The 27204-nt window shown below is 42.3% G+C and overlaps 1 protein-coding gene and 1 pseudogene across 5 annotated transcripts in view; both read right to left on the reverse strand.

Moving 5' to 3' along the window:
• Positions 1–5491: 5491 nt before the first annotated feature.
• GABPB2 (GA binding protein transcription factor subunit beta 2) overlaps positions 5492–27204 on the reverse strand; it is a 29339-nt gene continuing 7626 nt past the window's right edge. For 3 of the 5 annotated variants that reach the window (XM_078154875.1, XM_021004800.2, XM_078154877.1), the window contains 5 exons: positions 18490–18603; positions 18306–18398; positions 15116–15301; positions 13192–13331; positions 5492–12581 (listed from right to left, as the gene is read on the reverse strand). In XM_078154875.1, coding sequence (XP_078011001.1) covers positions 12282–12581; positions 13192–13331; positions 15116–15301; positions 18306–18398; positions 18490–18603 — 833 coding nt within the window. In that variant the 3' untranslated portion in view covers positions 5492–12281. The remainder of the gene's footprint in view (positions 12582–13191; positions 13332–15115; positions 15302–18305; positions 18399–18489; positions 18604–27204) is intronic. The other 2 variants (XM_078154878.1, XM_078154874.1) reach the window with 1 other exon arrangement.
• LOC144457934 (peptidyl-prolyl cis-trans isomerase NIMA-interacting 4 pseudogene) lies at positions 20059–24073 on the reverse strand (annotated as a pseudogene).

Below are 27204 nucleotides of genomic sequence, written 5' to 3' on the forward strand. Positions count from 1 at the left end.
GCGTCTCCCGGGGGTTCCACGTCGGGGTCTGTGCTAAGATGCGCAGCGCGATGCGGGGGAGGAGGAGGAGCCGCTGCAGAGGGGCGAGAGCTAGGAGCTGCCGACCTACGTACACCCCCTCCCCGTGCCCAGCCTACCACTTCGGTCACTCCTGAAAACCCCGGCCCTTTCCTGGCCACTGCCCTTTGGCTTTGGCGCAGGACGGTCAGAGGGCTTTGCCCCCCACCCCAGCTCGGAAGTTGCCCCTTTGCCCAGTCCGGCTCTGCATCCTCCTGGTTTACGGTCCGGGCCTCCCCTTTCCCCGTTGCTGGGATGATTCTCTTCTGGCTCTTCACGCTCGGGCTTTCTGCTGGCTCCCCCAGCACCCCAAGGCTGCTGTTGCCACATGCAGGGCGTTCCTGGCCATCCTCACTTTCTTCATCCGCAAGATGGTTAGGTGGTTTCTAAGGCCTCTTCCAGTCCCGCATGCATCAGCTCCCTCGCTTCCATCCATCCGCCGTGGCAGCCTTGCTTCGGTTTTTAATGGCAGGAAGCTCCTTTACTGCTTTCAGGCTCACTCCCCAGTTACCCTAATTTTGCATCGCTGCCTAATTTCAGTGGTTCAGTTCGACATGTTTATTATAAACATCAACTCTGGGCTAAGCTCTGGAGATGCAGGAAAAGGAAAGATCACATTTCACTACCGAAGTGTGTGTTGGGTCGGATGGGGGATGTACAGAAACACTGGACTACACGGTGTTCCGATGGCTACAGTGTAGCACACTTGTAATATACAGTCCAGAAGCTGGCCCCACAAAGCCGGAGACCGTACAACAAACGAAACTGAACTGAATTTAGTTGTATTTTGGGAGGTTACGGATGAGCTTAATTAAGTACGATAAATACCTAGCCGGGGTCAAAATTAAAAATAAGAGATTAGCTCCACTGGAGCCTCCAATGGAGAGAAGGCTGTAATTCTAGGTAAGAAGTGACTCCTTCGGTGGGCCAACAAGCATTTATTAAGTGCTTAGTATATGCCAGATACGGAAGAAAGGCAAAGTCTCTGGATGGGAAGGGTCCATCCCAAAGGGAGGGAGATCTGGTAAGGCTTTAGGAAAATCACCTGAATAACTTAGTGGAGACAGCCTTAAGGTAAGGAAACCATTTAGCGGGCTATTGCATTAGTCCAGTAAGAGCTAAGGAGGTTCTTTTCTAGCTTGGTGGCCATAGAAATGGAGAAAAAGGAATCTATAGGAGAGACAGTGTGAAAAGAAATCACAAAATTTGGAAGTGGATTGGATGTGGGGAGTGAGAGTAAGGAGCTGAGTTTGATACCAAGGTTGTAGACCTGAGTGACTGGGAGGGTGATGGCGCCCTCCGCATCAGGGAGGAAGTTCTGAGGCGGGGAGCGTTGGAGTGAGAAAATGAATTGTTTTGTACATGTTGAGTTTGAGATGCCTTGCAAGGACATTCAGTTGGAGATGTCCAAGAGGCAGTTGGAGATGACAAGACTTTAACTCAGGAAAGCAACTAGGGCTTGATTATATACATGTGAGATTCATCTGCATAAAGATGATAATTGAATCCATGGGAGCTGATGAAGTTACTGAGATAGTATTGTGTGAAAAGAGAAGGGGGCTCGGCATAGAGCTTTGGGCTAACACCTACAGCTACAGGGCTTCTTCGGGGAAGTGGTACCTGAAAAGAGAGGAGGAGTCTTCTGGATGCAAATTCCTTGAGAGGAGGGTTTCTTTCTTTCTTTGTATTCATATCTACAGCATTTGGCACATGGGAGGTACTTGTCAATAAATGCCTGTTGATTGATTGAAGAGGATTTCCAACAGTGCCTCACATATTTTAGGAACTGATAAATGTTGAATAGGTGGAGACGTGGAAAATGTCCATTCTATGTATAGGGAACAACAGTTAATATAAAATAAGAGATTTAGGAGACCTGAACAACTAAGTCTAGCTTTGCTGAAAGAGTGTGAGTGGGACCTAGACACCCTTGTGATCATACAGCCACCATATTGTGAGAGCTAACCAATATGAAAGGAAGGGCAAATCTTCCCAGACATATGATAGACCAATATCTTCTCCAAACCAAGGTTTGGTGCCACCACTGCGGTAAATACTACCTCAAAAATAAATTCGCAAGCAGGATCTAGAAGAAAACTGGGGGCAGCTAGGTGGCGCAGTGGATAGAGCACTGGCCCTGAAGTCAGGAGGACCTGAGTTCAAATCTGGCCTCAGACCAAACATTTGACACTAGCTGTGTGGCCTTGGGCAAGTCACTTAACCCCAGTTGCCTTTAAAAAAAAAAAAGAAAACTGATGTGATCAAGGGGAAGGAAGTAAAAAGCATTAATTAATCACCTGCTATGTGTCAGGAATTTTACAAATACCCCATTTGATTGTCATAACAATCCTAGGAGGTAGGTGCTGTTATTATCCCCATTTTTAAATTAAGGAAACTAAAGCTGATAGAGGTTAAGTAACTTGCCCAAAGCCACACAGCTAAGAAGTGTCTGAGGCTGCATTTGAACTCAGGTCATCATCTCTGCAGGGAAGAACAAATACCACCAAAGTTTTTTTGTTTGTTTTTTTCCAAGTTTCTCCCAAGCTAAGAGAGTCACAAGATCATACATTTAGAGCTGGAAAAGGCCTTAGAGGTTGTTCATAAGGTCCAATTTTAAAAGTGAAGAAACAGGCCCAAGGAAGTAAATTGATTGACTTATGGTCACCCAGGTAGCAAATGGCAGGTTCAGGATTTGAACCCAGATCCTTTGACTCCAGATCTATCACCCTACTCCTAGTTTAAATGGAAGTTTGTGCAGGAGACTAACATGAAAAAATCATGGAAAAGTCAGCTGGGATCCTGTTGTAAAGGGCTTTAAATCCCAAGATGAGTTGGTATTTTATCCTAAGGGCAGTAGGACATACATGATAAATTTATTGTATGACTTTGAGTGATTCATTTCACCTCTGGGCCTCAGTCTCCTAAGCTGTAAAAAGGGGATGGAGCAGATGATGGCCAAATGAAAGACTGACACCAGTCTCATTTTGGATCTCACAGTCTTATAAGACTTAAAAGTTTGTCATCCTTTAGGGTCTTCTGCAATGAACAGCCGTTAGTGAATTCACTTCATCAGGGTCCTATCTGAAGCTAATTGTGAAAAATAATGATTTCTTAATTTAAGGACTGTCGGGGTACAATTCACACATGCTTAAAAAATTCACCTGCTTTTAAATAAGTTATTAGTGATGTCAATAAAAGGGAAAACCTGATTTAGAAATCGGTGCAAATATCCGTCTTCTGCCTGCACTTTAGATCCGGTCTTCAGAAAGAGCAGAAGCTGACAATAAGGAGCATCAGATTCCTCCTGCAAGGATTTCCAAGCTGGGATCCCAGAGGCACCTTAGAAGGTTATGGAGAAAGCAGGGCCCTGGGGGGACAGAGTCCATCACCTTGTGACAGGCTCTCAGGATTTGAAACGCAGAAGGTTCCACAATCACCAGCTTGGAAAAGCTGCTCTGCCTTGTGGGCCCTGAGGAGGCTTAATCACTAGGGACCTGGGCTATACTGTGGTCACTCAGATTAACGTCCCCTAGGTACCTCATCATACATCTTGGAACTCCTCCAAAGACCAGAAACTGACCCTTCAAAATTCTGAGGACTCAGGGCAAGGAATAAATAAAACTGATCCTGCAGGATGAGCAGGTGACTTGTTTATTTTTAATAGGCATTATACCTAGAGATTTTACTATTCCCTGTAAGTCTGTCCCCTGCAAGTAAGGCACAGGCATGCATTTGGTTATTAGCAGTTGTTTCTTGCATGGATATTGCCCCTCACTCCCAATTTTTCCTGGGATCTCACCAACAAGATATTAAGACCTGGAAGAGTTTTTCCTGTTTCTTCTTTGTGTTTTTCCTGAAGTAAGCTGTCCAAAGCCAGGTGACTAAGTTCCTGTGTTTGTCAGAGAAGAGGGATTTCTGGCATTAAGATAATATTCTGAACCAGCTAGGAAACAGTTCACCAGCTAAGACATGACCTGCAGAGAAGAGATATGAATTCCCTCAGCCCATCAAGCAGGCTGCAGCTCTGAAAACAGAACGGCTTTGGGGGCAGCTAGGTGGTGTAGTGGATAGAACACCGGCCATGGAGTCAGGAGGACCTGAGTTCAAATTTGGCCTCACACACTTGACACTTACTAGCTGTATGACCCTGGGCAAGTCACTTAACCCCATTGTCTAGCCAAAAAAACCAACCCCCCCCCAAAAAAAAGAGAACAGCTTTGGTCTTCACTGTGTTTACTTGCCTAGTTCTCTGTCTCTCCCCCTTCCCAGCATGGTCCTAGGACTATGACCAGGCTCAAATTTCATTGTGAGCAGCCCCATAGGTTGCTCTGGGAACTCCTTAGCCAACTCACCGTTATTTTTGGAACTTCTTATATATAGGAATGGGACTGGCTTTAATATGAGTGGCTTCCACATTAGACCACCAGCTATACTTTTTGGGGGTGGAGGGGGTCTGACTCTGGTAGAGGAGGTAACATGAATGTAGTGGTGCCTAAGTGGTTTTCCTTCTATTAAGAATCAGTGAACCTCTAACCCTTCCACCCTGATCTTCACTATTCTTCTTCCAGGAACTTTGTGTTAAGGAAAATATTTTTTTTAGGGGTGGGTGATGGGTAGAATATGCAACTTCTGGCCAAATCTGTTAGGTCCTGCTCACCTACTCCTACAGCAGGTCTTCTTACCTTTTTTTGCATCATAGACCCTTCCTCCCCACCCCTCACCTTTGGCAGTCTGGGGAAGCCTATGGGTCCCTTCTCTGAATGTTTTTAAAAGCATAAAATACATAGGATTGCAAAGGAAACCAATTATATTGAAATAATTTTTTTCCCCTGTACAAGTTCACAACCCCCTTGAAATCTGTCCACAGACCACTTGGCACGGGTTAAGAATACCTTAATTCTATGCCCCCTTAAGCTCCTTTCCTTTCCCTTCAGTGCTCCCAAAGAAATATATACACATAAACACACACCTCTGAGACATCTGCTCATCACTCCATTAGCTAGGAACCACTGTTGGTACAAATCTCCTGTTTTCTTGTTTCCCTGGGCTCTGGCATCTCTGTCCCTCAGCAATGGTCTCACCCCACACAAGGGCGAGGCATTTCCTCAATCTCTCCTCCCTGGAGATTTGTTCATAGGGAAACATTGGGGGTAGATAAGGGGATGACATTAATTTAGCAGGAGGCCCATACCTTTAAAGTTCAAAGTTGCCTAGCCCATTCCCACATCAGTCTCTGCTTCTCCGAAGCTGTATATGAGGATAAAACAGGTCAGAGAAAAAAAAAGGAAAAGGGTGTGGGAGCAAGCTGAGGAAGGAGACTGATGAAACAAAGAAGTGCTGAACACCTCAGAAGCCAAGTTCAGAATGGTAAAATTCTATATCTGATAGATACTGGAATATGGTGGTAGAGACAGAAAGTATTAAGACAACCAGAGACAGTAAAACTTTGGCATTTTATTAAGAAAGAAATATTTTTATTTTTAAAACAATTGTACAAAAATTGTAAATATATATATATATATATATATATATATCTGTATATGTATACATACACACTCATCAGAATCAAACACTATTTCAATGACATCCTAAACAGAAAAAGGAAAATATTTAGGTTTTCCTAAGTGTCTTGTATATAAAACTGTCAGACAACTTGAAAAATTGAGGGCACTTGGAGAAATGGTTTGTGCTGAGTGGTTTGAGGAGGGAGAGGAACACTGGAATAGAAGGCTGGTGAAAAAGGCAAAGCTAAGGGAGGGAAATTCTGTCATTGTTGGTAACAAAGCAAGATCCCTGAAGCAGAGAGGGCAGCATGGCTGTAGGTCACAACCTACATTAATTCTCAAAAACACCTCCCAGAACGTGTCCAGGGTGGAAGGGATGGGGACAGGGGCCTCGAGGGGGAAGGACAGAGAGAGACAGGAACTCAAACACAGAGAATGGAAATGATCAAGTAATTATGTTCCCCCTGTGTGGAAAAACCTCATTGTGATAAGTGCAATGGGGTCAGAGAGGCAGGGGATGTAAGGTGGAGATTTGGGGTCATAATTTCCTGATGATAACATGACTACTAATTACACGGTCTAGAAATATCACCGGCACCTCCATCCCTTTCAGCCCTGTGAGGCTCAGAAAAGACAGCACCTGGGATTCAAAGCTACTCATGGCCTCTCTTCCTGGTAGTCCCTGGGCAGAACGTAAGGTGTGTTTTCAGAGAATTCATCAAATGAATAGGAATCTGGGGCTTCTAGCCATCCTGTGTGACAGACAGCAGCATCAACAGCATTCGCCACAGTCACCCCACCCTAATTTCTGCCTCCATCCTTTCAAGGTTGGGTGTGCATAGCTAGAAAATAAAGCATAAGACGATGCCCAAAGAAATTACAAAAGGAATATTTTCATTTAGACTGCATTTTTTGGGGAGAATTAACTCTGTCCCAGCATCATTTGACTTTTTATGAAGACTGGGGGAATGGTGACAGGAACTCCCAATGTGGTCACAAGATTGGGGAAGGAGAGGCACAGAAAGTCAGTTCCCCCTTTTCTGGCTCTACTTCGGAGAGTCAAAAGCCCAGGCTGGATAATAGTTATAGTGAAAGGAGATGCTTAGTCCATCCTATTGAATTACGGAGCTCCACCTGCAATGTTTGATGCCACTGTAAAACATCCAGCACCCACAGCACCAGTCATACCACGTGCCAAGCAAAGCCTTTAGAAGCCTTGTACCAGCTCATCCTGGATACTCGCTTCACAGCCTTCCTCACAGCTGCCCAAAGGGCACTCTTCACAAAGGAACCCAAACCAAGGAATGAAGAGTCTCTGTTCTCTCCCTCCCTCCTTTGCAATAATCTAAGGAGAAAAAAATACATCTTACAGATCCCTTAACACTTTTTCATTCTACACAGTGTTTCCTCAGAGTTGAACCCTGAGGAAAAGAAGAGAAAATGTGGAAAAGGTACATGTCGATGCTTATATATACATGCATTCCTGCATGTGTATACACACACACACATGTACGCATGTATGTAAACACAAGGCACCAATAAAACATGTGAGTCACAATAATTCTACTCCCTAAAGGGACAGCCCTATGAAGAATTCAGTTCTTTTAAAGCAAAATAAAGGAAACAAGTCATTTTATATGTCACAGATTCCTGGCACTGCTGAATAGAGAGGAAGTATTTTTTAAAGCTATGGTCAGTGGGGGGTGGGGGAAGTGAGACATGAAAACAAACAGATGTGTGTGTGTGTGTGTGTTTCTATGTATTATGTGCACGTGTCTCTTGAAACCAGTTCTTGCAACAGTGAAGTCCCCACAGGGGCAGTGATGGGAAGGGGCTACAAATTCATACCTCAATTTCCCTAAAGTTGAGAAGGAAGGAATTCCCACTTCTTCCTTTTTGAGGAAAGGACAAGACAAATCACCCTTAGACTAAAATGCAAATGTCCACATGGGAGTTCCTGACAGTAATACTGACATATCTGAAGCAGCTTTTATTTTAAGAGAGACAACCCCTGGGGCCCCAAATTTCCTTCTCATCAGTACCAACTCTAACCATCTACCTGGGGAACAGAAGCTGCTATCTAACCCTCTGTTGGCAGAACAGCCAATAAGCCTGCTTCGACCTTCTAAAGCCAAATCAGGTAAGGAAGAGCTGCTGTGTGGTTCCCCAGAGCTGGGGCAATTACCTACCCAAGCAAATCCTAAGAAGATACACATGGGAATTACTATCATTTAACATCAAACAACCTCTCAAGCCACACTGATTTGAAACACTGTCATATAACCAAAGACCAAGCTCCTACCTCCCTTCTCCTGAGTATTAAACTCTCTATTCCAAAGGAATGAAAATGACAGGGTGTGCTGGTTCACTCTTTTCCACCAACAAGCCTTTAATATATCCTTGTAACCACCCAAAATACCCCTACCACCTACCTCCATGATCTGTCAGGAATACGGACATTCAAGAAATGGGCAGAGGGAAGGAAGAGGAAGAGTTAAATCGGGTACTTCAGGAACTGAAATGGGAATTGATATATAGGGTGTAAAGGTAAAATTCAAAAGAGAAGGAAGAGTAAAATCCAAACCAATTTCATTACAAAACTTTTAACAAGCATCAAAATCTACATTATAATCAAGCCTACAATTATGGATTCACTACATGACTGATTTGAGGTTGGGTTGAATATGCTAGGGCAAGGAAGCTGATTTTTCATGACACCCAAGACATTGACCCTCTATGCTGCAGGGTCACCGACGTTATAGAAGCAGGCATCGACTTAGGAGACCATCTAGATCAGTTTATTGACCTTACTAATTTTTTGTTATTATGAAGGTGATATCAAAAAGTACCTAGAAAGCCCAGTGGCCCAGTATCTATCAAAGTGTGGACATGAAGGCCATCAATTTGGTGGGGATGACACTGCTGGCTTGTGAAGGTTCCTGGCTGCCAACAATCAAAACCCTCCACTACAACAAGCCATTCAAGGAGTCCCACACGAGGAATTAAACAGAGGAAGAATTGGTCTCTTCATCTCATTTTGTAGCCTCTTCCTCCCTAAACTGGTTGGGGGGGAACGAGCCTGCATAGAAAAAGTCCAACACCAAATCAGGGTTCATTCTGAACAAGGCCTTGCAGAATTTCCGCAAACTTGGGTCTCCACAAGATCATTCTTACAACGATGAGTTAAGGTTTCCTCCTCAAGTCTGTCATTACACACCAAGGACTCCATCAACACGCTGGACGACACATCAGACTCAATGACTGCAACATCAGTTGCCCAACTACATTTTGCTGGGTTGCTGATTGTAAAAACAATTCTGGATCACATCCTACATCAAACAAAATAAGGAGTTGAACCTGTCTAGCCTGAGGGAGGAGTCTCCAAAGTGAACTTGATAGCTTTTTGATGGGCAGTGAAGGAGATATCAAAACATGGACTCTATGCCCCCTGTGCTCGACTCCTGAATCTTGCCATGGTCAATCAGATGGAACACAAGTTGTACCTATCATTTCCCATTCCACCAGTGTAATGGGTGTTGCTGCTTCTGCCCATGGAAGGACACTCATCAGGGTGAATTTTGATGAGAGGTATCTGGCCCTCTGGGAGTCAGCCCATGAGGCTGAAACCAAGCTAAGCCAACATCGAGAAATACTGGAAGTTAAGAGCCTTGCGTTAGAAAAGGAAGAAGAACTCCTTGCAGAGTTTCATCAGTAGAAAAATGCAATTAGTATACATCAGCAAAAGGAAGTGCTGAAGACTAAGCAAGAATTGCTTGAGAAGCTCAAACTACCATTAGCCCCAAGATTAACAGGAGAACGAGAGAAAAGTCCATCCTTGCCCCAACAATACACCAACTTACTTGGAGATAACATAACCCATCCCAAACACGAACTCCAATTGATAAAGCCTTCAAGTAGCCATTTGATATCCCAGTGACTTCCATCACACTACCATCCACAGATGTTCATTTTTTCGCTCCTATATCTCTAGAAAGTCAATCCACCCCTCAGGCAACAGGCAATGAGGAAGAAGGCACCCCCCTGAGTCCAGACTATCTTGATGAGTATTTTAGGTAAACCTCCTCCCCCACCCCAGTTAACAGATATTTCAGGAAGTCAAACAGATCCCACGCACTATGAATGTGAAGAAGACATCAACCCAATCAGAGACACTGGGGATCCTGGAGGTCCCTCCCTAACCCAGGACGTCACAAACGTCCCAACAACAGCATTCCCCACGGCCTCAAACCCCACAAGAGCCAACGAGCCAAGTTCCCATCAAACTGGAGTCAACGACAGAAACCCCGAGCTACTTAGAGGCACTTCACCAATACAATGAAACTGGAAAGCCTCTGTACCTAACCGCTTTCAATGGCAATCTCTTAGGATTCCCTGACATGCCTGTTTCTGAGGATCTTTGGAAGAAGGCCCAGCCAGCCCAAGATTGTTTCCTGGCTACGGGGACCTGTTTCATGGGTAGAATTGTCAAATGACCTTTCTTTTAAAGACCTTATGGTAGGCCCCCACAGTTTTTAATTAAGAAAAAAAAAGAAAAAGAAATGGGCAGAAAAGAAGAGGTTCGGGGAAAGAAGTCAAGAGTAACTTGTATCAGATGCGCCAATCAATGGCGGGGAGGAAGAGGGAGTTCTGGGTGTACAGAAGGAAACATGCAAATGCCAGACAAAGAAAGGGTAGGAGGACAAACCTGCATCACCCACATCATGCCTGGTGGCCAAGGTTCTTTGGCCTAAAGAGCTTCTATGGATTTAAAAAAATGCATTCAAGTCAATACATGAAGAGAGAATATAAAACAAAAGTCCCCTGAAAAAGATTTTGTTCAGCTTTCCCCCTTTGCCTTGTTTAAATCTAAGACTACAAAATCTCTCTCTTGCAAATGGGGGAGCAGACACACACAAACACACAGACGGATGGACAGACAGATACACACACACACATACACGCATGCGTGTACACACATACACATAACTAACCCCTGGTTCCCCAAAGGGAAGCTAAAAACGAACAAACAAAAACACACCAAGTGGAATCAAGAGAATGTAGAGCCAGTTCCCCTTCCCAGGCCGGGGGGAAGCCTCGGAGAGCCACCCTGCTCCATGAAGGCTCGGGGAGGCCTGGCTGAGGGAGCCACAAGCTGAGACCAACTTCCAAAACTGATTAAACAAATATACAGCACTAGAGCCAAATCCAATTGTTAAATCTGTTTTTTCAGTTCTGTTTTCAATCTGTTCTAAGCCCAAATTGATTCTGAAACTCTGGAAAACTGCATCAAATTGCTTGGTTAATCAAGGTAAATGGAGCCACGTTAACTGTCAAGTTTTTTTCCAAATTAAAAATGCATGTTTTCCCCACGATCACTAATTAAGACAACCATATTCTAAACAGTCATTTGAGTGTTTACTTGGCTCATCTCTCCCTGGGTTTCTTCCTCTGCTTTGCAACAAAAGAAGAAAGGCAACAAGGCGAGAGGGGAGGGGGCTCCTCTCTGAAATATAACCGTAACCCACCCTTGCATTCCCCTTCTCCCTTGCTCCTTTATAACCTTTTTTTCCTGGAAAACAAACTACACTGGCACATGTGAAAAATGAAGGAAGAAAACACTTTTCCAATGGCATGTGTTTTTTGTTTTGTTTTCTACATAGTCCTTGGTAAAGCCTTTGGATCCTCCTCATCTTACAACACTGATAATTCTGATTTAGTCACTCAACATGCATTAACATTCACTGAAGGCAGAATACTCACTTTACTAAGTGCTGGCGTGAAGGCAGATGTGAAGGGAGAGAAATAATTAGGCAAATTTACTCATCCCAATCTAGATGAACACAGAACAATGAGACACTCTCAGCCCTGACAGTTTGCATCTGTGAGGGGTTGAATCTAAACACCAGGGAAAGGCACAGGTAGGTCAAGAATGTGCTTAGAAAACTGGGGCTTCAGGTCTGAATATCAAGTACAAAAAGGCTGTTCCCTGAATCCATAGCCCCGCGTGGACTCTCCACAAGGCCTCCCATCCCCTGCTGCGCTTACACCCCCCCCCCACGAGTGAGCCCTGCCAGGCTTCCCAGGCTCCTGTATCACTGGGGCCACTCTGGGTTAAGTCCTGGCAATCCTGGCTGTCAAAGACTTTAATTTCTTAAACTGGCACCTCTGCTGTGACATAAAACAGCTTCCAGTTTTGTCAGGTAACTGCTTAACAGTTGTCTTCAATGCAGGCAAATCAGGGCAGCTGAGATCAACAAGTTATTCTGAATACAGGGTATTCCCTTTTCTTCTCCAAATCTCATCTAGCAGGCAGGCACACAGGGTAAGTCCAAGGCAAATTTCAGGTCATGTGCTGGTAATATGATTAAGGAGCCTGGGTATGTAGGGGGAGTTATCAAAACAAATATAAAACTCTGGGGATTTAAAATTAGGGATCTATTTATAAAAGCAAACAGAAACCCCCCAACCTTTATGCCTGAAACAAATTTTGTGAGCTGAGAAATTTGGTCCCCATTCTTTGGGTCCCAGAAGACATCCCCCTGTAATTTATGTTTTAATTTTCCAGTTGTATGAAGAAATCTCCTAAGCCCACAGGGCTGTGTCCTACTGTTATTTTCTTTTTTTTAATGTCCTCGATATTTCTCAATATTCTTATGGATTTTTTTCCTGTTTTTTTAAAAGGAAGAAAAAAAAGGGGGATATACGGTAGAGGTCTGAATGTTAGGATGCAACAGTTTCCATGGCAACATCAGCATGCGGTTCCACAGTCCCTGCTGACCCTGTCACTTCTGTCCCCCTCCCTCCCACCTCTTCTTCTCTAAGCACCAAGGCATCCACCTCAGCCACTTCCTCTACCACAGTGATCTCAGTTCCGTCTGGCTGCTGCTGGGACATGGCCTCCAGCTTCAGACGATACTGCTCAGCCTCCTGCTCTTTCTTTAGCAGCTGATGTCGGTATTCCTGGGCCCTGCGGTTGGCCTCTTGGAGCTGCTGTTGTAGCAGTTCTCTCTCTGGATCTTCCTGTAAAAGTAAACCAGAGTCCATTTGTGTCTGCCCACCTCCCAGGTGGGAAAAAAATGCTTTGGTCTTTCATCACCAATGGCCTGGTGAGCATCTCCAACCAGATGTCCCGTTAGTGTTTCACAATCAGCAGATCCAGAAGAGATCTCCTCAGCTCTCCTATCACCCACAGGCTTCTTCTTCTCTATCACTTTGCCCACAAACCTGATCGGACGTCCATTCTTGTCCTTCCATGCCCGTGCCATCTGTCATGGATATGTCCTTCTCTATGCTCACAACAGCTGCTTGGATGACCACCTAGCCTCCTGCTTGGCCCCCTGGATTTAGGCCACTCTCTGCACCATCCATCCTTCACTTAGCTGCCAAGGTGGTCTTCCTAAAGCTCTGCTCTGATCACATCAGCTTCCTACTCAATCTGAGCTCTAAAGGGGTCCTGCTGCCCTCAAGAGTGTGTCTCCCTTTCAGTCCACGTCCAGCTGTGCTGGCTGGCCTGCTGCTCCTCCTGTGTGACACTCCCAACCTCATGCGTCTGCACTGGCTGTTCCCAGGCACGTTCTCCCTCCTCACCTCACTGGCCACTTCTTTCCGCCACCAAGGCCACGAACATTACCTTGGCTTCATCCACGCCTTCTGTTTCTTCTTCTCTTTTTTGTTTCTTGGCCACTGGCAGCTCTCCAGCTGCTCCTTCCTCTTCTGCTTCCTCTTCAATAATGGTCTCCTCTGCAACCTGACCAGCAGGTACAGTTAGAACTACAAGCCAAGGGACACCAAGGGGAGGAAGTGAATACACAATAAAAAATCTAGGTCTTGTTTTCTGTGGGTTTGGGGATTCTCTGCCCAAAGAAATCAGCACTGAAAAGGTTAATCTGATACCCTTTTATTATACACACTCTCTGGGGAACCCAGATAGGACTATGGAAACACTGCAAAGCTCTTAAGGGGGCAGGGGCACACAGTCAAAATCACTAAAGCTCTGGAGACAGTCCCAAGCCTGGAGCTAGGCATACTGTGTGGTGAACAACCGAGAACAAAGCACGATTTCTCCTTTCGCATAGCATGGTGCGGAGGTTTGGGGAATGGACTGGCTTATTTACTAATAGGATTCATGGAGATCTAGTGAAATAGCAGGAACAATTTAAAGAAGACCTAAAGCAGCTCCTGGAGCCAGTCACAACAGGACAAAGCTTTAGGAGGTGTTACAATTCACAGCAAAGAAGCCAAAGCCAGCTTTCACTTACCTGTGTTAAGTGAGCTCTGGGGGTCCTGCTGCCCCCTGGAAGTGAGCCACAGCAAAGAGCATCTAAAGCAGACTTTCTGTATTTTGGCTTAAGTCTGTTTATTTGCCCCATTAAATTTAACTTAGGTTGACTTTACAAATCATTTGTATTCCTTGAGTTTACTTCAAGTGACAGTAAGTCTAAGCCTCCTCCCTCCACTAGAGATCAACCTAGGAACTTAAAATCTGCTGCAGGTAATCTATAAATGTGGACAATTCACAAAATGTAAATTTAACAGTATGTCAATCACAATTCTTATCCCAATGCATTCTTCTGTTGAGAGTAAGCTAAGGGGGTAGCTAGGTGGCACAGTGGATAGAGCACCAGCCTTGGAGTAAGGAGGACCCGAGTTCAAATCTGGCCTCAGACACATTATACTCACTAGCTGTGTGACTTTGGGCAAGTCACTTAATCCCGATTGCCTCACCAAAAAAAAAAAAGAGTAAGCTAGGCCTAGCTTTCCATCCAGTTAGGAACTTTCAGGTGAGGAAACTCTCCCAATTGAGGTTGGCACTTTCTCTGTCTGACAGAAGTGCCCAGGGCACTGAAATGTTAAATGACTGGTCCCAGGGTCTCAGAGACAGAAGGTCTCCTGGGGGCATCAATCCTATGGATTCCTGATTCAAGGCTAGTTCTCTAGCCACTACACCAGGCTGCTTTCAGGAGTAAGCTAAACAAACATAATGCCAATCACTTCAACACTAGCATATTCTACATATAGACAAAAATTCTAATGAATCTAGCCTCTTACTCCAATTAACTCAGATTTCACCCACTCAACAATTTCAGTAACTGATCACCAAATAAGCCCTGAAAAGAATCTGGGAACATACACTGTACAGAAGAGCTTATCATCAATAATTTTCTAAACAGGCCTGAGAAGACCTAACTGTACTGTAAATAAAGTTTTTATTCCGTTTTACATTTCTCTTCCCACTACAGATACAAATTGGTTTGATGTTTTTTTCAATGAATGTGAGGAGGGGAAAAGTCTCACTTAGCATCATGCAAACAAGAAAGTGTGGGATTCTGAACAGAAGTTACAGGTTTGGTCAACACCTGAGTCATAACAGTAGAGAGGAAGGTGAGTACACTGATTCTCTTCTCACCTCAAGACATTTTTAGAAGGAAGCTGAAACAGCCTGACTTCGTTGCAACCTCTACCAGTCCATCCTCATCCTAACTTGCTTTTTATATTCAAGAGTTTAATTTCTGTTCCATCTTTTAATGGACAACCATTGAAACAGGGCAGCTCACCTTGCTGTCCATCTTGCACAGTCACAATGAAAGGGGGGCCAATACCACCGGTGGGAATTGCAGTCTGGAGGTTACCCAGGGGGACTCCATCTGTTACTATGGTGATGACCCTTTGGCTTCCACTCCCCACCACTTGTTGGATTGCTGAGTCAACAGAATTTGCCTCCATGATCTCTTCTGAATTGGCTAGAAATAAAAGAGGAATAAAAAGCTTTTTCTTTTCAATCCCAGCACTTTTAAAACAAGAATATAGCTCTATGTCTCCTGAAACAATAATATTCAAAAATCAGATGAAATCTGGAAATCCTGTTAGTTAAACTGAACAATTCATGAGCAAGTCACAAGATCCTGGTAACAATAACAAGGAAAGAACAACACTGGCTCATGCCACAACAACAAAAAGCAAATCTGAAAATCAGCCATTTCTAAATGAGACTGACAAGCATGTGAATGCTGCATGAGCTCAGTAATGGGCCACACATCTAAAGGTTTGCTCCTTTAAAGTAAGTTGGTCTGATGATAAAGCTTTTCAGTTTCCTCAGTTGTTGTCATTTTGCACATAGGATGATGTACTTAATAAATGTATGCTGGTGCAAATGTATGTGTAAGGAATTGTGCCAGGCACTAGGGACTTAAGGGAAAAAAATTCCAAGAAACCATTGCCAGCCCTCCAGAAGCTTCCTAGGGTGATCAGGGAGAATGGAGACATGCATGATACAAGATGGACTGAGATGGGAAGATTACTGAGGGGTGTGGGGTGGTCAGGGCTAGGCTTTACAAAAGAGGCAGCATGTGACCTAAGCACTGAAGACCCAGACTCTGATAGGTGCAGAGAAGGAGGGAATATATTCCAGACTTGGGGGGAGAACCATATGAACACACAGAGACAGGAGATAAAACTGTCAAGTTCAGAGAACAGGTTAGCTGGCAGTCCACAATACTGAAATTAAATATACTTGAGTAGTTTCATGGGAAAATTAGATGCTGGCATATGTAGAGGTCCAGAGGACTAGTGAGCAAGTGAGAGAGAGAGAGACAGACAGACAGACAGACAGAAACAGGGAGACAGAGAGAGAGAGACAGAAACAGACAGGGAGACAGAGAGAGAGAGAGAGAGAAAGAGAGACAGACAGAAACAGACAGGGAGACAGAGAGAGAGAGACAGACACAAACAGGGAGACAGAGAGAGACAGACAGAAACAGACAGAGAGAGAGAGAGAGAGAGGAAAAGAGAAAGAGAGAGAGAGACAGGGAGGCAGAGGAGAAGGGAGGGAGAGACAGACAGACAGAAACAAACAGGGAGACAGAGAGAGAGAGAGAGAGAGCATGTGCGCACAAGAGAGCGAGAGTGCCTTTCACCAGGGAAGGTACAGGTAAACGTAACAGATTTTAATCAAAGGTCACCCTGTTAAGAAAAAAAGTATGAATACATGGATCAAGAGCCTTACTCTTAGTGGCATCTGAACATTCAATTCAATTCAATAAGTATTTATTAAGAACCTATATACTGGGCACTGAGACTATTGTTGTTTAGTAGTTTTTCAGTTGTGTCTCACTCCTTGTGACCCCATTTGGGGTTTTTCTGGCAAAGATATTGGAGTGGTTTGCCATTTCCTTCTCCAGCTCATTTTACAGATGAGGAAACTGAGGCAAACAGGGTTAAGTGACTTGGCCAGGGTCACACAGCTAGCAAATGTCTGAGGCCAAATTTTGAACTCAGAAAGATGAGTCTTCCTGACTCCAGACTCAGCACTGTGCCACCTAACTGCCCTAGGCACTGAGACACAAAGACTAAAAATGAAGCAATCCCTGCCACGAAGCAGCTCATATTCCACTGGGAGGAAAAAAACACGCACACAGAAAATCAAATACAAAATATTTACAAAGTAATTTCTGAAGGGAGGCTACTAACACCTAGAATGATGAGGACAGGCTTTGAGGGAAGGTAGCACCCTAGCGATGTTTTGCTCGTGAGTTTTGGGGACTGAGCCCCTTCTCTTCACTCCCATGGCCATCACCCAAGTTCAGCCCTTAATCACCTCTCTCATGGACTGCTGAAATTAGCCTCCTATTTGCTCTCCCTGATTCTGTTCTATAACTGTAGTCACACACTCACTCATCTGTGTAAACACAAGTGAGCTCTGGCAAAGATACAGAGTGGCCAAAATAATCTTTATAAGGCACTGGTCTGATGATGTCACTTTCCTATTCGAAAACTCTACAATAGTTGAAGGATAAGAAACTGACTCTTCAGCTTGACAATGAAGACCCTTCATAATCTGACTTTAACTTACCTTTCTAGCCTTATCTCATAGCACTACTGACCTTCATGTATGGTGCATTCCACAAACCAGCCACGCTGAACTAAGAACTAACTGCTCCCTCAGCCTCACAGCCCATTTCCCGCCTTCCTCCATTTCTGCAAGACTCCCATTATGCCTGGAATGCAATTCCTCTTCATTTCTACCTCTCCAAATCCTCATTTTTCTGGGAGGATTCAGCCACAAAGCCTTCTCTCCCATTACTAGTCTTCCCCTTCCTCAAATGCCCTTGTATCTATGTCTCTTCATCCACCTCTTGGCCCCTGGTAAAACAGAAGTTTCTTGAAGGCAGGGACTTACATATTTTGCCTCCATCATTCCCACAAGCAGAGCGCCTTGCAAAGTAGACTTCATAAAGGCTTACTGAACTGAATGGCAACAGAACATTATCACCATCACTGTTCAAGTGTTAATGATGGAGATAAATTAGAACTATTTGCTTTTATGTGGGAACTATAAGAAAGATTCCCTTGGGCATTCCTCAAATATTACTGGATTCCTTTCTGCCTCCAAACTGTCAGTTGGGTGTCAGGAGCTGCCTTTTCCCTTCAGCCACGGCTCAATGGCTAGAAGGCTTTCGGGCTCTACATTTGGGAAGTGCACTCGCCCACTACCACATAAAAAACATCAGAGAAAATAGAAACCAGACAACTTGGAGTACACATGCTATGGCAAAGAGGTAGGTAACGTTCCTATCTACAAGATATCTCAGCTGGCTATTCAGACTCTAAGAGCATCAGAGTCAAAACATGCCATACAATATCTCTGAAAGATCATCTAACACAAATTAAAACACTTCATTCAATGTAAAAGCAACTGGAGTCCCAGCAGACACACCAAGGTTGCAAGGACAGAAAAGAATGACTCACATTCCCTGATATTATTCAGCTGACTGATCACATCACTTAGCAACTTTTCTTTCTGATGTTCAATGAATCCACATTCTCTTTTTTTAGAGCTGCCTGTAATTAAGCACAATTCTTTTTAATCTCATGCAAATTAAATCTGAAAAAATAAAAAGGACTTTCACCAGTCACATGCCCCATCACTTACCTGTGGCTCGGTGGGAGTTGGAAAGGGGAGCAGATGCCTCAGCCAGAGCAGCCAGGGTGGCCAGCACTGAGGTGGTAGAATTGGAGAACTGTACTGTGGACGTATGGGAATCACCTAGTGGGGAGGAAAAGGCAGATGAGGTCCAGCAGAGTCAGGATGATTTGAGATGATGGACTTGATCTTCTCTGCCAGTCTACACTAACATGCATCATACTTAAGTAAATTTATTTAAGGTCAAAACCAAATCCCTTCCCTGAAATAAGGGTAAATGGACAAGCCGGGTGCACAGGCAAGGGAGATTCCCCTCCGGCTCCCTCCACAAGCTGGTTCCTATGTTGTTGCTGCTGTTTAGCACCAGTAGCTGACGGGTCCAGAACATTCCCCACCTTCTACTCTTCAGCAGCAGCAGCTGCTGCCAGTGCACACACACACACACACACACACACACACACACACACACACACACACACACACAGAGCCTCTCTTACCACCAGCTGCCACAGTGGTGACTGAACACATCCTCTCACTCATTACTATATGAATGGTATGGAGAGTTCAAAGAACAGTGAATTTAGAATCAAAAGATTTGAGTTGTAGTCACGTTCTCTGCTTCTTACTGGATGTGTGATCTTAGATAAGTCATTTAACTTGTCTATTTCCTTATTTATAAATTTCAAACTACCTCATCAAAAAGGGCTTTTTGCAAATGTAATCGATTATTATCATTATTACACTACTATCACTACTATTGCGAGCAGGAAGAAGCTAGGTGGGGAAGACTTCAACCCAACAGCAATTAGAAGGGAAACTAGAATCTTCACACACAAAAATGCTGATAGTTTTAAAGCTGGATCAATGTGTACCCTGCAATACATGCAAATATATACTTGACTGTCTAGTCCAATTATGTATTGGCTTAGTGCTTTAACTTTGTCATATAACTATCCTATATTATTACTGAGACTGTAATCTCCTGGAAGGCAGATTTATTATATGCAGGTATACCTTACTTTATGTATTGTGTTCCCAAACCAGTTTTATTCAAATTAAAATTTTGCAAAACAAACCACATTTTAATGTTGCATTAAAATTTCAAAAATAATCTATCTTCTTCGATGACTGGCCTTCAATTGATAGTGATTCCTAACACTCTGGCTTCATGACTGATTGTAGCCTCAGCCTCTCAGTCAAGGGATTTATGAGCAGTAACTCTTAAATTTAACTAATTTTTGGAAGTATATATATATATTTTTTAATTTACTTTATTAATTTATTTTGATCTATCAACAATCACTTCCATATGCTTTTGAGTTTAAATTTTTTCTCCCCCTTCCTCCCCACCACCCTTCCCAAGACGGCGCACAATCTGATACAGGCTATACATTTACATTCCTATTAAACATATTTTCACATTAGTGAAGCTGTAAGTAAAAATTACTCACTAGTGTTTTGCTTTTGACCACCGCCTCCCTCAGTCCCTCCCTCCCTTTCCTTTTGTTCCCCTTTAGCCTTACTGCTTCTTCCCTCCCTTCTATCCCCCTCCCTTTTCTTTCCCCCTTTCCCTCCTACTGCCTATATGGCAAGTTAGATTTCCATACCTAACTGATTATGTTATTCCCTTTTTGAGTCAAATCTGATGAGAGTAAGGTTCAAACAATGCTCACCCCCCTCCCTTCTTTCCCTCTGCTGTAATAGGATTTTGTGTCCTTTCCTGTAATGTAATTTACCCTTGTCTGCCTCCTCCTTTCTCAGTACATTTTTTTTTTCATTTATCACAGTTTATTTTCTCCCTTCAACCATGATAATGTGGTACCCAAATTTGGTTTTCACTGGAGGATCTGTGTACACAGGCTTGTCCAGGCCACTGACAGGCAAGGCAAATGCTGCTTCTTGGGACAGGCCCACCATGGACCCTGTTGTCATCCATCCCAAATCTTCCCCCTACCAGGCTTTATCTTCCCTGTACTGCGAAGCAACTTCATTGAATCTCACTCCAGACTTGTTTTTCCATGGCCTCCATGATCCTGCCACACTTTTCACACAGAATATGTCGGACCTTTACTGCATTTCCACCACCTTTGGGACCCTGAGCCTTCTTATCTGCACCCTGACTCACAGAAGCTGCTCCCCCTTTCCCTTTTTTGCTAGAGCCCCTCTTTCCCTTGGGCACCACCTTCCCAGTTTCCTTCTCAGTACACTTTCTAAAATTAGACTAATCCACTTACTTGGATCCATTTAACCCACTTAATTAGATTTTTTTTTATCATTACATCAAAGTCAACTAATATTCACCCCCTTTATGTATACTCCTTTAACATGGTGTAATAACAATACAGTTCTCAAGAGCTGCAAGCGTCATCTTCCCTTATAGGGATGTAAACAGTCCGCCCTTATTAACAACATACTGTATCTTTCTGTCCCATTTACCTTTTTATGTCTTTCTTGTACTTGAAGATCAAAATTTTGTTGAGCTCTGGTCTTTTTATCAGAAAGGTTTGGAAGTCCCCTATTTCGTTGAATATCCATCTCCTCCCTTGAAAAATCATGCTCATTTTTGCTGCGTAGTTGATCCTTGGCTGCAATCCAAGCTCCTTTGCTTTACAAAATATCACGTTCCACACCCTGTGGTCTTTTAATGTAGAAGCTGCAAGGTCCTGTGTAATCCTGACTGTGGTTCCATGATATTTAAATTGTTTCTTTCTGGCTGCTTGCAGTACCTTCTCTTTCATCTGCTAATTTTGGAATTTTGTTATTATATTCCTTGACATTGTCAATTTGGGATCTCTTTGAGGTGGTGACCGGTGTGTTTTTTCTATGGTTATTTTACCTTCTGGTTCTAGGACTTCAGGGCAGTTTTCCTTTATGATTTCCTGAAAGATACTATCCATGTTCTTTTTTTCATCATGATTTTCAGGTAGTACAATAACTTTTTAATTTTTAATTGTCTCTCCTGGATCAATTTTCCAGGTCGGTTGTTTTACTGATGAGGTATTCTACGTTTTCATCTACTTTTTCATTTTTTTGTTTATGTTTGACTGATTCTTGCTCTCTCATAGAGTTATTAGCTTCCATTTGTCCAATTCTAGTTTTTAACAGATTGTTTTCTTCTGTTAGTTTTTGTACTTCCTTCTCCAATTGGCCAATTGTATTTCTGAGGGATTTGTTTTCTTCAGTGTACTTTTTTTCCAGTTTGCCAATTGTGTTTTTTAGGGACTTGTTTTCTTTGGTGCACTTTTTTTCCAATTGGCCAATTGCATTTTTAAAGGACTTTTCTACCTTTCTCATTAGACTTTTAAAATCCTTCTTGAGCTTTTCTAAGAAGGCTTTTTGGGCTTCAGAGCAGTTCATATTCCCTTTAGATGTTACAGATGTGGGTTTGTTGACAATGTTGTCCTCTTCAGAATTTCTGTCTTGATCTTCACTCTTCACATAATACAAATCTATGGTACGTTTCTTTTTACTCATGGTTTCTTTATTCCCTGGCCTTTAAAGAGATTGAGCTCTCCTGCGGGGGAACAGAGGGCACTGACCCAAGCTTCTTGTGTTGGGAAACCTAGGTCTTGGTCACTGGCTTTGTGTGCTGGGGCCTCTTATGTTGGCAATTGGAGGCTGTAGGGTTCTAGCAGCTTACCTCATGTTGGGCTGGAATCAGCAAGGCTGGAACTTTCAGGCAATTCTAGGTTGCCTGCTTTTCCTTTCCTTTAGCTTTCTTCAGCTCCTTTTGGATGGTGCTGCAGGGTGTTTATCTGCCTGGGGCCTCTTGCAATGCTACCTCCCTCCTTTCTGCTAATTCTGGGAGATTCCTTTGCGGTAGAGTGCATGAGAAGTGATGAACTTAAACTGCAAAACATATGTATGCAGGGTGCCCCAAAAGTCTCAGTGCGGTTCTAAACTTTAGTAGCTTAAAAATAATAAGCTATTATTAATATTTAACTAATGAAAATAAATAAGCTATTAAAGCTTTAAACTGCACTAAGACTTTTACGACACCCTGTATTTTAGACACACAGCCAACGAACCAAAGAAAATGGATCCATAGGGACAAAAACATTCATAGCAGTTTCTTGTTGCTGTTGTTGTTACAGAAAAGAAATGGAAACTAATGGGATGCCCTTAAATTGGAGATAGCTAAACAAATGATAATATAAAGGCAGCTAGGTTGGTACAATGGATAGATCACTGATTTTGGCATTAGAAGACCAGAGTTAAAATCCTACCTCAAAGCTTACTTCAAGGTGTGTCACCCTGGACAAATCACTTAACCTTTATATGCCTCAGTTTCCTCACCTGCAAAAAATGGGGATAACAGCACTTAGCCCACAAGGCTGCTGTGAGGACCAAATGAAAATTAATGTGTGTAAAGTGCTCTTTAAACCTTAAAGAGCTATCTAAATGTTGGCTATTTCTGTAGTTATTATATGAGTGCAAAATAATACTACTGAGTCATAAGAAATGATGAAAGGAACAGTTTCAGAGAAGCCTAGAAAGATTTGTATGAACTGATGGAGAATGAAGTGAGATCCAGAGGAACGTATACAGTAACAACATTGTAAAAAGAAGTAACTTTAAAAGGCTTGATCAATGAATGACCAGCTATACTTCCAGAAAACCAACAATGAAACTTTTTGGACCTGGACAATGTAGGAATCTGTTTCGCTTGGCTATGCCTATTAGTTACATGGGCTTTGTTTTTCTTTTATCTTTTCTGACAGAGGTGGGCTGAGGTAGATGGAAGAAGAGGAAGATTAGGATAAGGTAGCCAAAAGGAAAGAAAAAGAAAAGTGGGTCAATTCAAACACTTGCTTAAAATACACAGAAGAGAACAGAAGGCCAGAAAGAATGACAGACAAGCAAGACTGTTTTGAAAGTTATTTGTTGAATTTATTAGACATTTAAAAAGAAAAGTATGTTGTACATCAAAGAAATTCAAAGTTTTGTGTATAATCCTCTTTTTCTGTTCTACTACGTTGTCAGTCAGCAAGCATTTATTAAGCGCTTACTATGTGCCAATCATGTAAATGGAAATGTTCATTTTATCAAGTGTTTCTGAAGTTCAGAATTTTTTAAAAAACAAAATTCTTTTAAAAAACATACTTGCTAGCATTTAACTATGGCTAAATTTAAGGTTTGTAAAGCCCTTTTACAAGCAAGGTCTCATTTAGTCCTCACAATAACCCTGAGAGGTAGGTGTTATTATGCCCACTTTACAGCAGAGGAAACTGAGGAAGACAGAGGTTAAGTGACTTTCACAGGATCTCATATCTAGTACATGTCTGAGGCAATAGTTGAACTTGGTTCTTCCTGACTCAAGGCCCAGCTCTCTGAGTACTGTATTCCAAAGAAAAGAACTTGCTCAGGAAGCCAAATGGGTGGAGTCAATACGGCTGTCTGACCTCCAGGAGGGGAGTATCTGGACTTATTTCCTGCTGGGCAGGATTCAACTATTATTCATCCCCTAATGCACTTTCCTGGTTGGTGGTTGCCAGCCATAGCAAACCCTAATGTAACACCTTACCATCCTCGTCTCAGCTGAGGGAAACAGGGAATCTTTAATCTTTAAGTTCCTCGTAAGGATAGAACACATGTGAAAAATCAGCTTGGCGTGATCAGTTCACCAGAACTCTGCTTTCCTAAGCCCTATGACTACAGTATTAAGTACGAGCCTTCATTACTTTTGAATGATTTTGTACTTTGGTTCAGACAATCATTCAGCCAATTTCCTTTCAGCACAGAAATGAATTAACAAAACAACTTCAGAGTGCCATTATGTAAGTGGTCTTCCACACCCAGAAATTTTCTGAAATGGAGTCCTCCATATGTATATATGTGTGTATACACACACAAACACACACACACACACACACACACACACACACACACAGTCTCTGATACTTAAAACTAATTATAACTAACAAATATACTAAAGAAGCATGTGACATATTACACCTCTCCCAGAAGCATTGGGATGAGGTAGCATATTTTCTCCTCAACATTATACTTTCCTTGCTCCTGGAGGGCATAACTCAACATTAAAAAATATCATAAAGTGTTTGGGAACTGTATTATTTGTTTACAACTTGAAATGTATGATCAAAAGCCCCAGGCCAGGATTAATTAGAGGCTTGGGATAAAGGAAACTAACTGTCACCAGCCAGGCAATCTCAATGTTAGTGACAATTAGAGCAGATCCTAATGTAATTACTATAAATCCAAAGGCAACAAGCTGCCTCCATCATAAGTTTGATGGAGCTAAGCGTCAGCTTGATGAAATATTATGCGTTAGTTGGCAATAGGTATTTAAGCTACTCTCTGTTATCTACATTTATAAAACGCAACAGAAGCAAAGAAAAATCAAAACATCAGAGGATCCAAAAATTATTTACATCAAGTTTTGGAATGCATTATGTTAAAAGGGCAGCAAATCTATGTCAATTTTTAAAATTAATTAGTACTTTCCTAGAGTACCTATAAGCTGACTGATGGTTGGAGGTTAGACGGCCTGGAGGATACCAGGTTGTATAAGGACGGAAGTCTAGAATTTTTGAACTACTGCAGATAATTCACATATGGATAACTGAAAGCTCTGGATTTTAAAAGGTAGGATTTGAACCTTGCAATCTCAAACACCAAAATGATATATATTCTAGTATAAATTCAACTATTTCTTAGAAAAAGGAACACTCTTAAGCGAGACATTGAGAAACTTAAAATGCCAAAGTGGAAAACTCTTCAGCTGAATAGCCCACACTGAATTTTTCCTACTTCTTTTCTCTTCCTCTTTTCTACATGTATTAAACAACAGGAAGATCAGCAAGCTATAGAGAATTGCCGTGCAAACTGCTTCATGAGCAATAGACCAGAGTAAGGACATGATTTCAACTATGGATTGGCCTTAGCACCTCAAATCTGCTACACCAAAGAGCCACGAAGAGCTGCATTTTTGCCCAAAATATGGCAGGCAAGCAATGTGATTCTGGCTCATGAGAATGGAGGCCACAGGTCTGTCTGCAGGACAAGCCAGTTACAACATCAGAAATACACCCACTCCTCATAGGTTTTGATTCCCAAATAATGGAACTTGATTTAAAGGATATACAAAGTCATGTCTTTGAGCGTGGCCGATAAGCAGCATTTTTGTGTCTGTGCATCATTAAAAATAACTTTTTTTAATTATCCATTTGAAGCCAAAGGTGGCTTATGGCTTATAAAAAGGAGGAGCAATATTGTCCCCTAGTGGTCATAAAGAGAAAAGAGGCAATTACACCATCCACAGAGAACAAGATTTTTTCCCCTTAACACAGCAGTGCTATATTCTTTCTCTAATATTTCGAAAACTGCTCCAGAATTATGAATCTTCCTTTTAACTTCGAGTTAAGGGTTAAAAAAAAGTTAAACATCAAAATTGGAACACTAATGCATTACTGGTGGAGTTGTGAAATGATCCAACCATTTTTGAGAGCAATTTGGAACTATGTCCAAAGGGCTATAAAAATGTGCATACCCTTTGACCCAGGCAATAGCACTTCTAGGGCTATATCCCAAAGAGATCATAAAAATGGGAAAAGGACCCACATTTACAAAAATATTTATAGCAACTCTTTCTGTGGTGGCAAAGAATTGGAAATTACGGGGATGCCCATCAATTGGGGAATGGTTGAACAAGTTGTGATACATCAATGTAACAGAATACCATTGTGCTATAAGAAATGATGAGCAAGTGGACTTCAGAAAAACCTGGAAAGACTTGTATGGACTGATGCTGAATGAAGTGAGCAGAACCAGGAGAACACTGTACACAGTAACAGCCATGTTGTACGATGACTAACTTTGATAGACTTAGCCCTTCTCAGCAATGCAATGATCTAAGACAATTCCAAAAGTCTCATGATGGAAAATGCTATCCACATTCACAGAAAGAACTATGGAGTTTGAATGCAGATCAAAGCATAATATTTGCCATTTTTTTCCTTCTGTTTTCTTTTGTTTCCTTTTTCTTGTGGTTCCTCCTACTGGTTCTAATTCTTCCTTATAACATGACTAATATGAAAATATGTTTAATGGGAATGTATCTGTAGAGCCTATATCAGATTGTACACCATCTTGGGGAGGAAGGTGGGGAGGGAGGGGGAGAAAATTTAAAACTCAAAAGTTTATGGAAATTATTGTTGATAAATCAAAATAAATTAATTTTAAAAAGTCAAATATCAAGTCAGATGAAGTCAACGGAACAAAAAAGAGAAGTCTCCAATTCCTCTAAAGCATAGGCAAATGTTTGTAAAAACTGACAAATAAACTTGCTGAAGCACTGGACTGCAAACACTACAGACTTCATCTCTGAGCAGCTTGCGAGAACACACTCTTAATTTCTTTAGTTAAATAACTTACACGTAACTATTTTAGCAACTTCAGGATTACAACTAGATTGAAAATTTTATCAATTCCTCTTTTTCTATAATTGCTATACCTCCAGACCATGTATATTCGATTATTTTTCTTGTTATCAACTGACAAACACTTCTCCACTTTTATTTGAGAGATAAACATAGTACTTAACATATTATATACAGCTCTTCAGTAGAAAGCTTCATTTTTAAATAGAAAAAATACCCAAATATATTCATAGAACCATGAATTTAGAGTTAGAAGTGACCACAGAGATCAACTAGTCCAATTTTAAATAAGGAAACAGACCCAGAGAGGTGAAGTAAATTTCCC

This window comes from Phascolarctos cinereus, unplaced genomic scaffold, assembly GCF_003287225.1.
Source record: "Phascolarctos cinereus isolate Bilbo 61053 unplaced genomic scaffold, phaCin_HiC Scaffold_5;HRSCAF=322, whole genome shotgun sequence".
NCBI lineage: Eukaryota > Metazoa > Chordata > Mammalia > Diprotodontia > Phascolarctidae > Phascolarctos > Phascolarctos cinereus.